General features: G+C 37.4%; 1 protein-coding gene across 1 annotated transcript in view; it reads right to left on the bottom strand.

The window, feature by feature from the left end:
• Positions 1-7,720: 7,720 nt before the first annotated feature.
• LOC108657712 (uncharacterized) overlaps positions 7,721-16,412 on the bottom strand; it is a 111,843-nt gene continuing 103,151 nt past the window's right edge. The window contains exons 6-7 of the mRNA XM_089263737.1: positions 9,561-10,544; positions 7,721-9,482 (exon numbers count right to left, since the gene is read on the bottom strand). Coding sequence (XP_089119863.1) covers positions 9,622-10,544 — 923 coding nt within the window. The 3' untranslated portion in view covers positions 7,721-9,482; positions 9,561-9,621. The remainder of the gene's footprint in view (positions 9,483-9,560; positions 10,545-16,412) is intronic.

Here is a 16,412-nt window from a genome sequence, read left to right as displayed (position 1 = left end):
TTTGTCTAAAAACGCAAATGACACTCATAATTATTTGCATTTTAATTGCAAAAACAAAATCTTGTTTATATGATTTCGACGCACGCATACTGAACCAAGCACAGCTCGCATACAAAAACATATGACTGCGCTCTTTTGGCATTTCGCTATTGTGTGTGTGTGAGCGAATGAGTGTATGTGTGAGTGATCGTAAGAGAGCGAAAGAGCAAGATCAAAGCGCGTGGCAAACACATGGTTTTTGTTTTTGGCAGAAAAAGAAGAAGTAGCAACAGCATGGATCGCTTACAGTTAGTTTAAGTGTACTTGTTTGCTGTTTTGCACAGTGGGACTAGATGTGATCGAATAACAAAGTTTCTATATGTACATACATATATACATATGTCATTAAATAAAATCATTTCACGCATATGTACAAACATATGTACATGCTAGTTCATGGAAGTTGATTTATACATATTTTTTTAAGGAACGATATGACTAAATATGTATGTCGTTAAAATAATAATACAATATAATTATAATATGCGCACATATGTTACTTATGCATATATGTAAGTGCGTATGTACATATGTATATATTCGATAGAATTAATGTCGATATTTGTATGTACATATGTAAGTCTATATTTTTCAATTCCATTGGAAAAAAGCTGTTTGAAATATGTACTTTAATTTCATAATATTGATATCTACCGATCGTTTATCCTCCCCGAACCGATATATGTATGTATGTAAACCCATGTGTGAAATTATACATACACATAATTGTATGTATATGTATATTTCGTGTATATATGACAAATATATTGGAAGGTAATAGTATTTATAAAAATAATGTGTGTGTACACCATAAAAATTATATGTATACATATACATATATGTATATGTATGTGTGCACATGTGTCACACGTTGAGAGGCAAAAAAGTCAATCACACATACACAACCGCAACATCAGACGACGCCATCGTTCGCGTCCGACGCTGAATTGCCTGCCCATCGACACCCGCCCGCAAATAACAAAACAGCGTCGCCGACAACAATCGCCGTCTGTTATCATTCTCATTCTCGCTCTCTCAGCTTGGCGGTTGGTTGTGTCTCTCTGCCCCCTGTCGCTTTCTCGCTCGCACTTTGTCTGTCTCTCGTTCTTGCTCATCTGCCCGCATATACTGTTTAATACTTTAGCGCAATATGTATATCGGCATTTAGTTGATTTAGGCTAGGTATGCTAACAACAAACAAAAACGCAAAGTGCATATCAAATACGGAGCTTACGAAAATAATAAAAATGCTTGTAGTTATGATTAATATATTTATTGATGGTTGAATTTTTAAATTTTTAAAAAGTGTTTATATATACATACATATGTACATAATTAAAATAATTAATTTTGGTGATTTGATACACAAAAAATGACAAACATTAAATTGAGAACTGATTATGATTTATGCCTATTGCTATCATATTCGTGAGCATTGTCTAAAACAAAGTAGAAACTGAAATGCCGTTACTGTCTCTCCGCTGCGTGTGTGTTGCGCTCTAATTTTGATCACGAACCGCGCACGCATACTAACAAACATAAACACAGAAACACTCAAGCAGCAGAGGCACATGCACGTACATACATATGTATATGCAGTCAGGCAAAGCAAGCCGCCAGTGGGGCAAACGGCGACGCACTTGTTCCACGTCGCACTATTAATGAAAATGAATTGTAATGCGAACGTGTTAATTAGAGAGAGATAGCAATGAAGAGAGCGGCTTTTTTGTCAATGTGTTTGTGTTTGTGTTTGCACTGGTCGTTGCCGATGTAAAAACAAACAAAACAAAAAGCAAAGCATAAGCTGAGTAGTGCACAAAGTGTGGCAGAATAGACACAACTACTACTACCACAACTGCTACTACGACAACAACAGCAAGAATACATATCAACAGTAAAGAGAAAGCCAAGCGATAAGCAACAACAATATAGCACGAGTTCTTATCGTTTTGCCACTCAATTATACAAATTTTCATGATTTGCTATTGCCATTCTCGTGTTGCAGCTGGCGTTGATGGCGATGCCGACGCCGACGTCGACGCAGACAGAAGCGTCGCGCACACAGCAAAACATTTTGCGACGCTCACGTAATTGAAACGTCGGTGGCGGCTTTTACTCTAATTGGAATTGTTGTATGCCCGTTTTCCGGCCGGTTTTGGCCAAAGCGATTTTTTTTAACGTGGCCGGCCAAAAGTAAATACACACATGGGCAGAGATAAAATGTATATAAATACATACATACATACATTCATCTGTTTGTTTGTACATACTATACCTAAATATGTTTAAAATATACATACATATGTACATGCATGTACAAATGAATATGTATGCTTGTATATAAAAAATAGAACAAATGAAGTAAAAAGAGGCAGAGAGTCAGAGTTAGCGGCATTAGCTGAGACTGCGACTGCGACTGCATGTAAGAAGCAGAAAAACTAACAAACAAAAATTATGTGGGCCACGCTGAGCGCACCAGAAGGAGAGAGGGAGACTCATAGAGAGAGTGAAACGGAGAGCGCGCGCATTGGCATGATAAGAGCGCCTTCCAAAATTGTTTACTCACAGTTTTAGACGCTACTGTCCCCATGCGGTCAATCTGGTCGTTGCTTTAAAACCTCCTCTCACTCTCTCTCTATCTCTCTCAATGGTGAAATACCGACAGAGCGGATATGAAGTTATACAATTCGCTTAAATCCAACAAGCAAGTGAAATTGCTTGATTGGAAATTGCAATGCATGAAAATTGGAAGAGCTTCAACGGGAACAGCAAAAACCAGTTAGAACTTGTCCCAACACAAAGAGAGCGAGAGAAAGAAAGAGAGAAAACTATAAACAGCTAAACAGGTGCATAACAACAATGAATCGACAGCGTGAGAGCGTGCAAAAGCTTACACCATACAGATGCAAAATAAATACAAAGAAAAACAAAAACAAAAGAAACCAAACACATACACTTTACACTCACAGTTGTACGCACAGCGCGTGTTGAGCGCGCACAGTGTGACCAGTAGTAGCGATAATGTTCCGAATCTAAGAGCAGTCACGCTGCGCCGTCAACACGTGATGAAAGAGAAATACGTACGTACATACATAGTTATGTCTGTATACATCTGTATGTACATATATAAACGAAAATGCGTGTATTGTCAAGATAACGCAAAGGCAAACGAGCGAAGGCAATCTTTTACGTCACCACATTGTACCGTGCAGGCAGACAGCGACAAATGTGGAGATCAACACAGATCACTTACTCAACCCCAAAACGTGAACGCAAACCGAAATGTTTAAATGGCATTTTCCTAAACTATACACACACACAGCACACCTACAAATACTCATGCACGTATAGACACACACATACATATATAAATATATGTGTTTGTTTGTATAATCATGTGATACCAAAAATAAAGAAAAATGTGAAAATCAAATAACAGCGACTGCGACAAGTCACTAAAAAGTCACAAGCAAAAGTGGAGCAATAAAGCAAACAGTCGAAACAGAAACAGCCAAAAAAAAAAAAAATAACAGTGTGTGCATACACTCACACAAAAACACACAGTTGCATAGGTATATGCCTGTGTGAATGTGTGTGCACGACAACAGCTCGTCCATTTCTAATAGGTTGTATTTGCAATTTACGGTAAGAGTCAATCTATGCAAATAGCTACAAGCAAACGCAAAGGCAAAGGCAAAGGCAAAAGTAAATCAAAAACAAAAACGAAGCAAATACAACAGCAACAGCAAACAATCAAAAGATACGCACAACAAAATGTCTAGAGACGCCGCCTGTATTAAATTTCAATGAAAATGAAAACAGAATGCAAAAGAAAAGCTTTTCTACTCATATGCATGCATACATACACATACATATTTATATATGCAAATACTTGTATGTATGTATGTATGTACGTATGTATGTACATCAAGTAAGAACCCAATCAGCACTGGACCATCGAATGTCAAATACCCTATATACATACATACACATGTATGTATGCATTTATGCAAGAGGTTTTACTCACATACATACATATGTATGTATTTACATATGTACATAATTAATTGAAACGCTTCACAAACAATTTTTGTAGAAATAGGTCATTGATGGATAAATAAATATATACATATGTATGTAAGTGAATTTTGTTTGTAAAATAATATGAATTGTCATAATAAAGAATGTAAAAATTTTCATGTCCCTTGCATAGAAAGTTCAATATGTGTGCGCAAACACGTGCATGCCAGTGCATGTCAGTCACTCACACACACACACACACTCACTGCATATAAAAGGTGAGACATATGTACATACATAGGTAATATACTTCTGCTACTAGCGCGCACATCAAGAAAAGATGAATACAAGGAACACAGAAATTAAGCAAGCACAACCAAATTTGTAAAAACAATCTTAGCGCAGCTAGTGATGTCAAGTAAACAGAACAGAAAGAGCATAGCCAGACAGAGAGAGAGAGAGAGAGAGAAAGCGCTCCAAAATCGTTGACAAGCTTTAGAAGCAGCTCGAGCGATGCACAGTGTCACGAGTTTGTGGTACAATCGACTTGCGAATGGTAATTGCAATTGTAATGGCTATCGACATGGCTATTTGTATTGTCTATTTTTATTTATTTATTTTTTTTTTTGTATTAAGTTCATAGGTATATATATATATTTTTTTTTTCACGTACAGCTTTAGCAGTGTGTTAACCACTGTAAATCGTGCTACATACATATGTTTTTTGAGAGAATCGGCGACTCGGTGAGGTCGTGTTGTCGATGTCGTGTTTTGTTTTTTGTTGTTGCTGTCAGCGTGTCTGGTTTGGTCGAGCGAAGGGCGTTGTTGGGCGGCGGACAGTGGGTGAACACTTTAAATTTGTTTGCATTAAATACATGTGTTAATGCACAGACGCACACACATACACATGCCAACACAATACGAATATTGCATGTATGTAGATGCATTTGTGAGAGCACGAAAAAGTGTGTAAAAATAGGCAAAACAAAAATTGCAGCAATTTAATCTTTTTTTTTCCTATTTTTATTTTCAAACCGATTTCTGTTAGCGACTCCAATTGTCGTTATAAAGTAGTTTTTTTGTTGTTTTTTTTTTTCACATTTTATTCGTTTTGTGTGTGTTCTTTTTGGTTTACTCTGTCATCGCTCTTCGTTGTCATTTGTTTTTGTTTGTGCCATGGAGTTTGATATATTTTGCTCAATGCTGAGACGAGCAAGTGTTCCCAGGTATTGGCCATGATATCGTCGACGTCGTTGTTGCTTTTGTTCTTTTTGTTTTCTTCTCCATCTAACCAGCTAAATAGTTGAATAACAAATGTACAAGTGATTAATAAAAAGCAATAAAATAAAGCAACAGCGTACAACACGACAACAATGCAAACAAACACACACAAATACAATACCCAACCGTAAGGCACCAACGTTTGATCTCTCTCTCTCTCTCTCTCGTCTCTCTCCATTGCTCTTGTTCACTGCCGCTCTTAAGCATTCAATTGCTCTTTCATGGTTTGCGCTCTTGCGGCATCGCAATGTCAACAGACGCAAAAAAACCGATCCCGTTTACATTGGCTATGCTCAGCACGGTATTTTGCTTGGAGTGCTTAGCTTGATTGATTTATTCCAACAACAGTAATTCATTTTGTTTACTTTGTGTAATAGTACATTATCTTTTTAGTAATCTAAATGTGACATTTTCTACATACCCATAGATACATACATACATGTATGTATGTATGTACATTCTTACAACTCTGTCAAACTGTTGCTTACAAACAAAGCTATGAAAATCCGTTTGAAATAATTTGGTGGTTGTTGTTGTTGTCTCTTTTTTGTATTTGGCGACGTGCTGCCTCAATTAGTGCGCATTTCGCATGTGAGAGAGCTGCACGCAACAACAAAACACACGCACACTATTCTTTTAGTCTTCTATGTATGTATGTGTGTGTGTGTGCGCGCGCTCGTATGCCGGTGGATCATGAGAGAGTCAGGCAACGGCTGGGGAAGAGAGGTCATGCCTACATACATATGTATGTACATACATACTGTATGTGTACGTTGTGTAAGAACAAGCAGCAGAAGTGATATACATCCAAACATGTATGTATGGAATATATATGTATATGTATATATTTTTGTGTATATCTGTATTTACGCATTTTTTCAGCATGATCCGAGTGTATTTCTGTTGTTGTTTTTAAATACAAGTTTGTTGTGCGTACAAACATGCAAAATAACAAAAACAATACATGTGTGTATGTATGTATGTATGTGCGTGTGTAATTACGCATATGTATAGATATATGTACATGGTTGGATATGTACATATGTATGTAGGTATGTTAGTATGTATTGAAGTATGTACATACATACATATGTATGTATGTGTGTATGTATGTAAGTAAGTGTAAGGCCAGCCACTTTTCGGCAGCGACTGCAACGAACAGCATCTGCGTCGATTATCTATGGATGTACACGCAAACATACAATTGTATGCATGCATATGTATATGTAGATATATATGTATATACATACATATGTTTATGTACATATACATATGCATGGATGTACATACAGCTCATATCAACTAAAAGAAATTTCCCAACTTCTTTATTTTGCTGTAGAGATTCTTGAAATAATTTGTAAATATTTCGCTTGCAGCACATGTAATACATACATATGAACATACATACATACATACATGCATACATACATTCATACATACATATACGAAATATATGTATGTACATACATACGAAATCGTTTTGCTTATCACAAATTTGTAATGGAAAACGAAACCGTACACAAAGTGAAAAAAAAAAACAGTAACAACAAAAACCAAGAAACGCAATCGAATAAACAAATCGCTAGCACTCACATATTAATGATAATTTGCTGAAGGTTAAATTGTTAATAACAAATCGATGGCGTCGTTTGTTTGGCCTGCCGGCCAACTGGAAACTGGAGTGTGAACGCTTTTAGCTCGATCCGACTCATAATTGTTGCTAAACAGCGTTAATAACAAATTCACACACCTGTTTATATTCAATTAGTCGGGCAAACATTCGAGCCATGCAAAAAATTGTTCCCATTTTTTTTTCGAATTTCGCGCCAAAGCACCTGATGCAATATTGGGCCACACTGTGACAGAGGGCGTTATTCCTGCTTAGCCAGCTAGCATACATAGATGGCGCCAACTGATCGTTGGCGTCAGAGCTGCATAATGTGCTAGTATTTGGCTTATTCTAAATGTCATAGATGAATTCTTATTTATATATTCATGTATCCACATACATATACTGGAGACTGCAAATATGATGAAAACATAATAAACATGTTATTAAAAATAAAAGCTGCTGAAAAATAGCGCTAGCATAACAGCGCATCGTTTGTGCAAGGCCTTCAATGGGATGAACAAGAGCTGTCGCCAGCACAACGGAGCAGTGCCAATATGTGGTCTTTAATGAGATGAACAATAGGTGGCGCTAACACAACAATGAAGTGTGTCTGAATCAATTACCATAGGTGGCGCCATGAAATGTTATCTGTATATTTATATAAATATAAATAAATAGCTTCACAAATATATTCGAAAATAATTGAAGTGAATATTGGTGTGGTAACAGTGTAGTAACAAAATCAGAACACGCCAGCACTTTAACATCTTTACTTATTTAAGTTTTATTTATGCATTGTTTTTTGGTTTTGTTTTTGGTTTTGTTTTGTTTTAAATATACAATCGGGTACATTCAAACATGCATTCAATTTACAAAGTTATCGAGTTTTAAACGTTATTTAAGTTTTATGAATTTAAATTCATTGATAATATGCATATTTTTCTCATTTTTCGTCTTCTTTTTTGGGGTTTTATGTTAGCTTTTACATTTACAATTAAAAAAAAAAAAAAAAAACAACATTTATCTATATTTATATATAATATATATATATCGCATAGTTTTGCTAATTTTTGCTTTTTTTTCGGAATATATTATTAAATTTTTGTTGTATTATTTTTTTTTATTTCATTTTATTTATTTATTTTTTTGGTTTTTCTGTTTATTTTTGGTATTAGTAGTATTAATTATGTAAGCTTGACTTTACGTATAAAATGTTGGATGTTTATGCTTTAAGGGCATTTCTATGCAAGTTGAAAGATCTTACACGATATTTTATTCATTATTCATATGTATGCATATAAATATATTTATAGCGTATATAAATATATCTACAGTAGTTTATGCTCTTATGGATTTTTCTTCAAGTTTGATGTGGCGCTTACAGAGAAAAAGTGTACATACATACGCACAATGCATACATACATACATCATTGCATATATATAAATACATAACGACATACATTGATGTGCATACATACAGAGCTTTTCATAAATACATCAATTTGAATTTAGTCTCTATGGAAAAACACATTTTACCAGGCGCCGGCGCAGCCAACTTAACGCCGACTGTACAGTTACGTTGCGTAGTGTTGCCAGACCGGCCGAAGGAAAAAAGTTCAAGCTCAAGCTTAAGCTAAAGCTGAAGAAGAAGCCGACATCTACAGCTGGCAAAAGGAAAGACATCACGAAATTCATCGCATAAACATCGCGTTCAAAGTGCTCCTATAAATATGGATTCATATATTCTATTTTTTTTTGTTGTTCTTTGATTTTGTTTTGCTTTTGTTTTGTTTTGTTCTTCTTCTTGTTCACTACATTGACTAATTACTGTATGTAGCACACCTAGTGGCTGCTCTCTATTCAGTTTACTGGGCTTACAGGCTACGGAAATGTTTACGTCTCCTCTCGTCGCGTGCCGTCTCGCTCTAGCTAAGGCTAAAACTACTTCTCTCTCGCTCGCTTTCACGTCTACACGTCTCTAAATCGTTCTATCTCTCTCTTTCTTGCTCTCTCTCTCTCTCTCTCTCTCTCTCTCTCTCGCTCTCCATCTTTCGTATATACAATGATAGTCAAACTTAGGGCTAGGCATTTGGTTTTTCTGAATTTTCTTTTTCGTTATTTATCCGGGCATGGCCCACACACACACACACACTCACACGCACACTCACACACATACTAGACAAAAAAAAAATACGTTAGTATTGGTAATTGTACACATTAAACTGACTTGGCTAAGGACTAAGAACTAAACCTAAGCGCTAAGGTCGGCCTGGGCGCGTCCTTTAGACGCGCTCCACTTGCGTGTCCGTGTGGACGGCCTGCAGCTCGAGCTCCGTTTCCTCGGCCAGCGTGTAGACGCCGGGCTTGATCTGTCCGTCGAGCAGCGGGCTGCCGAGCGTGTTGTCCGTTTGATTCGCATAGACGGGCGCCGGCTGGGCCAGGCCCAGGCGTGAGCCGTTCGGATCCATGGTCAGTATGGGCACCAGCTCGTGGTTCACATAATCCTTTAGCACCAGCGAAGTGGGCGTGTCTGCAGACGAACAGTTGAACACAATTCATTCATTATAAGGATTGCTCGAAAGCTAGTGGAAAATTCAATGGAGCTGACCTGTCACCAGTGTCTCCTCGGTGGGATTGCGCTGATAGAGATGGCCGCGCTTCTCATAGTGTCAGGAGGCGGGCATATAGTACTGATTGCCATCCTCGTGCGAGACATCCAGCATGGAGCCGGCGGCGCCGACAGCAGCGGCGCTGCCCGCCTTCTTGAACTCGACCACGATGCGTATGCGATGGACGATCTCCTCGTGGATGACATTGAAGCACATCGCCGTCAACGTCATACCGGACATGATGTACACCGAGCAGAACCAGGTGGTGGCATTCGAGTCGCGACGCAGTCCGGGCAGCATGTCGCCAAAGCCGATGGTCGAGAGGCTCATGAAGCAGAAGTAGATGCCGTCGATGATCGGCCAGTTCTCCAGCCGGTAGAGCACCGCCGCTCCAAACACTATGTAGATGATCATCATGGAGAAGCAGAGCAGAATGGGTGCCAGGATGCTCAGGCCGTGCATTGAGCCGCGCGACTCGCTGGCGCTCAGCGAATCGATGTCCGTGCCGTTTGTGCCGCCAGAGGGCGGTGCTGCGGCCATGCCCAGGCCCGGTATGCCAGTGGGTGTGCCGCCAGTGGAGGTGGCAGCAGCGCCAACGCCAACGCCAGCGCTAGCTCCGCCACCGGCTCCTCCACCGCCGCCACCGCCTCCTGGTGGCGGTTGCTTCTCGGGCGTGGCATGGTAAACGTCGCGCACATAGTACGGCTCCTGCATGACGGCCTGCTGCTTGCGCAGCTCCTCCTGCTGCCGCTTGCGCTTCATCCGGCGCTCCTTCTCGGCCATGCGCTTCTCGTCGTAGCAGCAGTAGCCGCAGTTGGAGCACAGGCAGCAGCACAGCGCCTTCGAGAACACCTCACGCGCCACCTTGGCCAGAATGCTGCCGGTGCTGCTCAGGTAGACGAGCGTCAAGGGGATGCCAAAGAAGGCGTAAGCCATCGTTACGATCCTGCCGAGCGCTGTGCGAGGTGCGATGTTGCCATAGCCTGGAAAATGTGAGAGAGAGCGGAGAGGTGATTAGACAGTGAAAGAGATAGAGCGAGCGAGAGACAGGGAGAGAGAGAGAGAGAGAGAGAGAGAGGGAGAGAGAGCTAGACAGGGTTAGCTAGACAGGGTTAGCATCTGAAAGACAGAATGAAGGAGAGAGAAGAGAGGAGAAAGAGACGGGAATATAGAAGATTTGATTTAAAAGAGAGAAAGAAGGAAATTACAAACGTGGAAGCAAAACAAAAGTGAGAATAGAAGGGAAAGAGAAGGGAGATGTAAGTGAGAAGATGAGAGTATATCTCAGATAGAGAGAGAGAAACCCGGAGAGAAAGAAAGAGAGAGAGAGATAAAGATAGGGAGATATAGAGCGATAGAAAGGGAGAAAGAGAGAGAGAAATAGAGAGAGAGAGAGAGAGAGAGAGAGAGAGAGAGAGAGGGAGAACTAGAGGGAGAGATTGATGGAAGAAATGTATAAATAGAGCGATAGAGAGCGATATAGATGAGTTAATAGAGGCAAAGAGCGGACAACTAATGGAAAGACTGAGAGAAAAAATATACAGTGAAAAAAGAATAGGACAGATAGAGAAGGAAAAGGAGAAAAATATAGTGAGAAACATAAGAAGACAGAGGAAAATCTAGAGAGAGAGAGAGAGAGAGAGAAAGAGAGAGAGAGAGAGAGAGAGAGAGGGTGACGGAGATGAAGCTAGAGAGAGAGAGAGAGAATGAACTAGCTAGAGAGAGGAAGATAAAGAAAAGACGAAAGACAGCAGAATGCACTTGAGAGCGAAACAGAAGTAGTAAACGAGAGCGCGAGAGCTGGAAGAAGAGATGGGGAAGTGAACGAATAAAAATAAAATAAAGAAGGCTATGAAAGCTAAGAGACAGCGGAGAGCATTTAAAGAGATGAATATATAGGGAAAGAGCTTAGCATAAGTAGCACAAGTATAACATATGTACATAGATATATCAATATAATATTTGGCACAGCCTTAACCGTTGCTCATAAGTTTTAAATGTTTCCTTAAAGCCTCTTGAGAACAAACAGATATGTGTATTCCCAGATATGTGTATATGTTTTAAAGACTGTCAAAAGAAATCCTATTTCATGCTCCCATATGAAATATATAATATCTAATTTTTCCCTTACACAACTTCCACAAACTTTTGCTCAACTCGAGCAAACTCAAAGAGATTGACGTTTCGCTTTTGTTTAGTGAGTCAGTCAGTCCCCGCTCTTCTGTGGGATGTTCGCACATCGTCATTATTCTAATTGGAATGCATGCAGTCGACATCTGATTGGATCGTATCATCAGTCATATGCCATACGCCGTGCTCCATATCTGAGGGGAAATCTCCCTCTCTCTCTCTCTGTCTCTCTCTCTCTCTCCTCTCCGATTCTCAACTCCGGCATCTGTTGCAGAAATAATTAAGCGGGCGGGGCAATAAAAGTGCCTAACAAGCTACAGCAGGTAGACCGCAAATGAATGTAGTATGTGGTTGTTGTTGATGGGCGTGGCACACACACACACACACGCACACACATTGTTGTCGTCGTCTTCGTCAGGTGTCTCATGCATAAATTGAAAATTTCTTAATTTTATTGTTGGCGCTTGATGTATTTTTATGCATGTCGCTGCGAGGCAATATACCTGATAGGCGTCTAGGGAGCTGGTGGGCGTGGCTGTGGGGGGAGTTTCAATGTTTTATTGCCGTGGCAGTGAGTGTTTGCTGTTTCATGAAGGCAGCGGCCGCCGGACATTAAGACAGAGCACTAAGCATGGAGCGTAGAGCGTAGAGCGTAGAGCACTCAACGCAAATAAATTGAATCAATATAAAATCAGATGAGGCAAGTCGAGTGCCGACACGATACGGCCAATCGAAATCGAGCCAAAGACTTTGCATTGCTGCAGGGGACACACACACACACACACATACACACACGCACAGCATGTAATTGCGTTGACAGCAAATTTAAATGAAATCCTCCGCCTGCCCCAAAAATCTTTAGCTCTGGCAAAAATGTCAAAGTGTCAGAAAGTAGACGATGCACAGTGGGGCGGATAGCGGCAAATGTGCCATAAATTTAAATTTCTCTGCAAACAATTGGCCAAGTAGACGGAGAATTAAATTTTATTTTAAATAACATAAGAAAAAATAATTTTAATAATAAAAATTAATATAACTTAAATAAAAGTAATTATAAAATATGTATTATTAAATAATGATAAGAATACAAAATTAATAATAATAAATAAAATAATAATAACAATACACATAAAACAAAGAAGTTGTAAAAAATATACAACATAATTATTTAAAAAAATATAAAAACAAAAATTGTACAAAAAAAAATAATAACAAAACTATAACTAAAATTAAAATATTTAAATAACACCAAATTATAAAAATAAATTCAACATAAGTATACATATAAAATAAATAATAAATAATAAAAATAAATAAATATTTAATTATAATGAGCATAAAAATACAAATTGTACAAAATAAAAAAAAAAAAAAATTGAATTAAAATATTTAAATTAAAAAAAAAAAAAAAAACAAAGAGTAAAAAAAATTCAACATAATATGTACATATAAAATGAATAATAAAAATAAATTGAATATAAACATTTGAAAGCCTGAAGAATTCCCTTTCATTAAAAATGTTGATGAAAATAAATATGTATATTTAGCTCGTTCCCATGGTTAACAATTACAATGTGCAAAGGTCCCACTGTATGATGCACACACACACACGCATACGCACATACGCACACCCCCATACACACATTCGTGAGCTGGGTTTGGGGCTAATAATATTGGCATTGACCCGAAACCAAAAGCCGTTGCGCTGTAAAACTCAGCTGGCGCGCTGTCAATTTGTTGGCCGAGACGACGGCAAAAGGGTGTGGGTTGGTAGGCTAAGGGAAAGGGGGGAGGGCGGGGTGGGTGTGTGTGTGGCATGTTAGACTGAAACTGATTGAAGCATCTACATATTTTATTGAAAGATATTGAACGATTTCAATATTTAGAGCGTTTATTGTGGGGCGTTTGGGGCGTGTGTGACAGCGGGTTGCCCAGTTAAATGCATTATTCGAGTCGATGCGAATTCGAGGCGTTTAACATGGTAAGCATACACATGCATATAAGGAATTATATATATATACATATACAGATATATGCACATATACATACATTCAATTGCTAAACAAAGTTTGCCAAAGTTCCCTGACATTCTGTTTATGGAAATGCATGAGTTAAGCGTCTTTTGAGCAAGTTTCTTTTGCAAGTTTCTTAAAGTTTTCAGAGTTTTCACAGTTTTCGTAGTTTATTCGAAAAGTTGATTAGAATTATTAATCCTTAGTATTTCATTCTAATTAGCATTGGCAATTAGTTGGCCTGCGCTAGTCAAGCATGCAAAGCAAATCCACTTGGAGAATCCATTTAATAACAAATAAATAAATCTAACTAGAAATTTAACATTTGCATGTTTCGATTGGAATCGCATATATAGAATGGAATTAGATGGCAAAGCACTTGCAATGGCTTAGGTGGGCGTGGCCTTAAAGGCAACTGCAATCGAAAATGTTTACAAATTTTTGGGAGGGATTAAAAATTATATTCATTTACTTAATAAAAATATAAACTTTTATCTAAAAAAATATTGTAATTAAAATAAAAAATAAAAAAATCATATAAATATATATTTACATTTATTTTATTCATTATTAAAAGATTAAATAAATTAAAAAAAGGTTATAAATATTTAAAAAATGAATTAAAAGAAAAATAGAAAACAAATAAATAAATAAAAATAAATAAAAAATTAAATGGATTCATTCGATAAAATAATGAATATTGCTTTGTAAAATAAAGGAAAGAACATAAATAAAAATATATTTATTTCATTAAAAAAAAATTTTTGGAAAATATGTAAAATAAATAAATAAAAAATATGTAAAATAAATAAATAAAAAATATGTAAAATAAATAAATAAAAAATGAAGTAAAAAATGAATAACAAATATATTGTAGAATGGAAAAAATAAATAAGTAAATAATATGGGTTTACTCGATAAAATTATGAATATTGCCTTGTAAAATGTTAGAAAAGTGATATAAATAATATTTATTATATTTTATTTTAATATTTATATTTTATTTATGCAGCTCTTAAATAATTAAATAAAATTAGACAGCTTGACTCTATAAAGAATGCAAACAAAATGTGTTCACCTACTCAAAGTATAATTAATTTGATGCTTTCACATTAAATCTAAGTATAGCTCTCTATGTTTATTCGTATATAATGTAATAGCTCCGATAATCCACTTCAGAGCCGAGCTCGGCCTGCTTCAGAGCCATTCATAAGGCGCACAATTACACAAAGTGCTGATATCGATGTTTTGCTTATGCATCGAAGGACTCGCATAAAGCAGGATATGCCAAGGCATAAAAGTCAATTCCCAGCAAGGAGCAAAATGGAAACCGAAATGAGCGAGAGAGAGGGAATGAAGAAGAAGTAGCAGAAGGGAAGAAGATGAGAAGCGAAGAGGAGCGCCCGCGCTAGATGCGCAATTGATGATAGTGAGTGCTGTGAAAATGGAAAATGAAATTTAAAATTATTTTGCAACTAAATTACTTGTCTTATTGCCGTCCAGGGATTGCCGGAGTTGGCTATTTATTGTGGCCCAGTCGAAGGCTAAGGGAGTCGGCCGCCCGAGCCAGAGTCGGGGCGAGTGCCAAATCGGGACAGAGTCTGAGCAAACCGCCTATAAATTCCCATTTATGCCCAAGACAATCATAGCGAGATGTACACACACACTCACACACGCACACTCGTTTACATATAAAGTGTGTACTACATATCAAATGTGTGCGTGTGTGTGTGTGTGTGTGTGTGTTTATTATAGGAGCTGTGAAATGTGCCCAGGCTGGAAATAGCAATGGAAGCGTGGACGCTGCAGCACGCACGATCCCTGCACGAAATTGTGTGAGTGAAATGACGATGAAATGAACAGTTACTGAAACTGTGACTTGACGGTGACTTAAGCAGTGATATGTGGGATTGTGTGAAGGCCTATACACATGTATATGTCGTGTATGTATGGCATGTGAAAGACCTACATGAATAAGGTATGTTTAATAAATATTGATATATGACATGTGTAATCCTTCACATGCTATAGATCATATGTGCATGGTATTTATAGCATATATGCAATATACATATGTTTTTAAGTGTTATATATGATTTATGATAAGTATGTTAATATGGTATATGCCATATACGTATAGAATATAGAAGATATAATAGCATAGGCTTATAACGACTTCGACTAACAAGAATTCTGGTTCTCAGACAAACTTCTATCAGTAAACTTATATGGTTGTAGCGTCTTCCCGATATAAAGACGGTTCCTTGAGCGTCGTCATAGCCGGATTCTACTGTGTATATGTGATATGTGCAAGTGATTTATGGGATATACGAAAGATATGTCATATATCTATAAGATATATACGATACATATAAGTGATATATATCGTATATATGTAAGTGATATATGATATACGACATATGTAAGTGACTTATATGAAATATGACATGTATATGTATCATATATGAATGTTTGATGATAGATGTGATATACATATGTGTAAAATATATATGGTATATGTGTGAAAAATATATATGTATAGTCTTTTAGTGATATACTATGCCATATACGTATGTATGGAATGTATGAGATATATGTAAGTGAAACATATGAAATATGCTTAGAATAAATATGTTTTATGTAATATACGTACTACGTAATATAGATGATACGAGAAATTGCCATTTATACATACAGCAACTAAAAGCC

The sequence above is a fragment of the Drosophila navojoa genome, chromosome X, assembly GCF_054131105.1.
Source record: "Drosophila navojoa isolate 15081-1374.11 chromosome X, UAZ_NAV_1.0, whole genome shotgun sequence".
NCBI classification, from domain to species: Eukaryota; Metazoa; Arthropoda; class Insecta; order Diptera; family Drosophilidae; genus Drosophila; species Drosophila navojoa.
The sequence above is the reverse complement of the archived record's forward strand: the minus strand, read 5'-3'. Positions and strand labels throughout refer to the sequence as shown.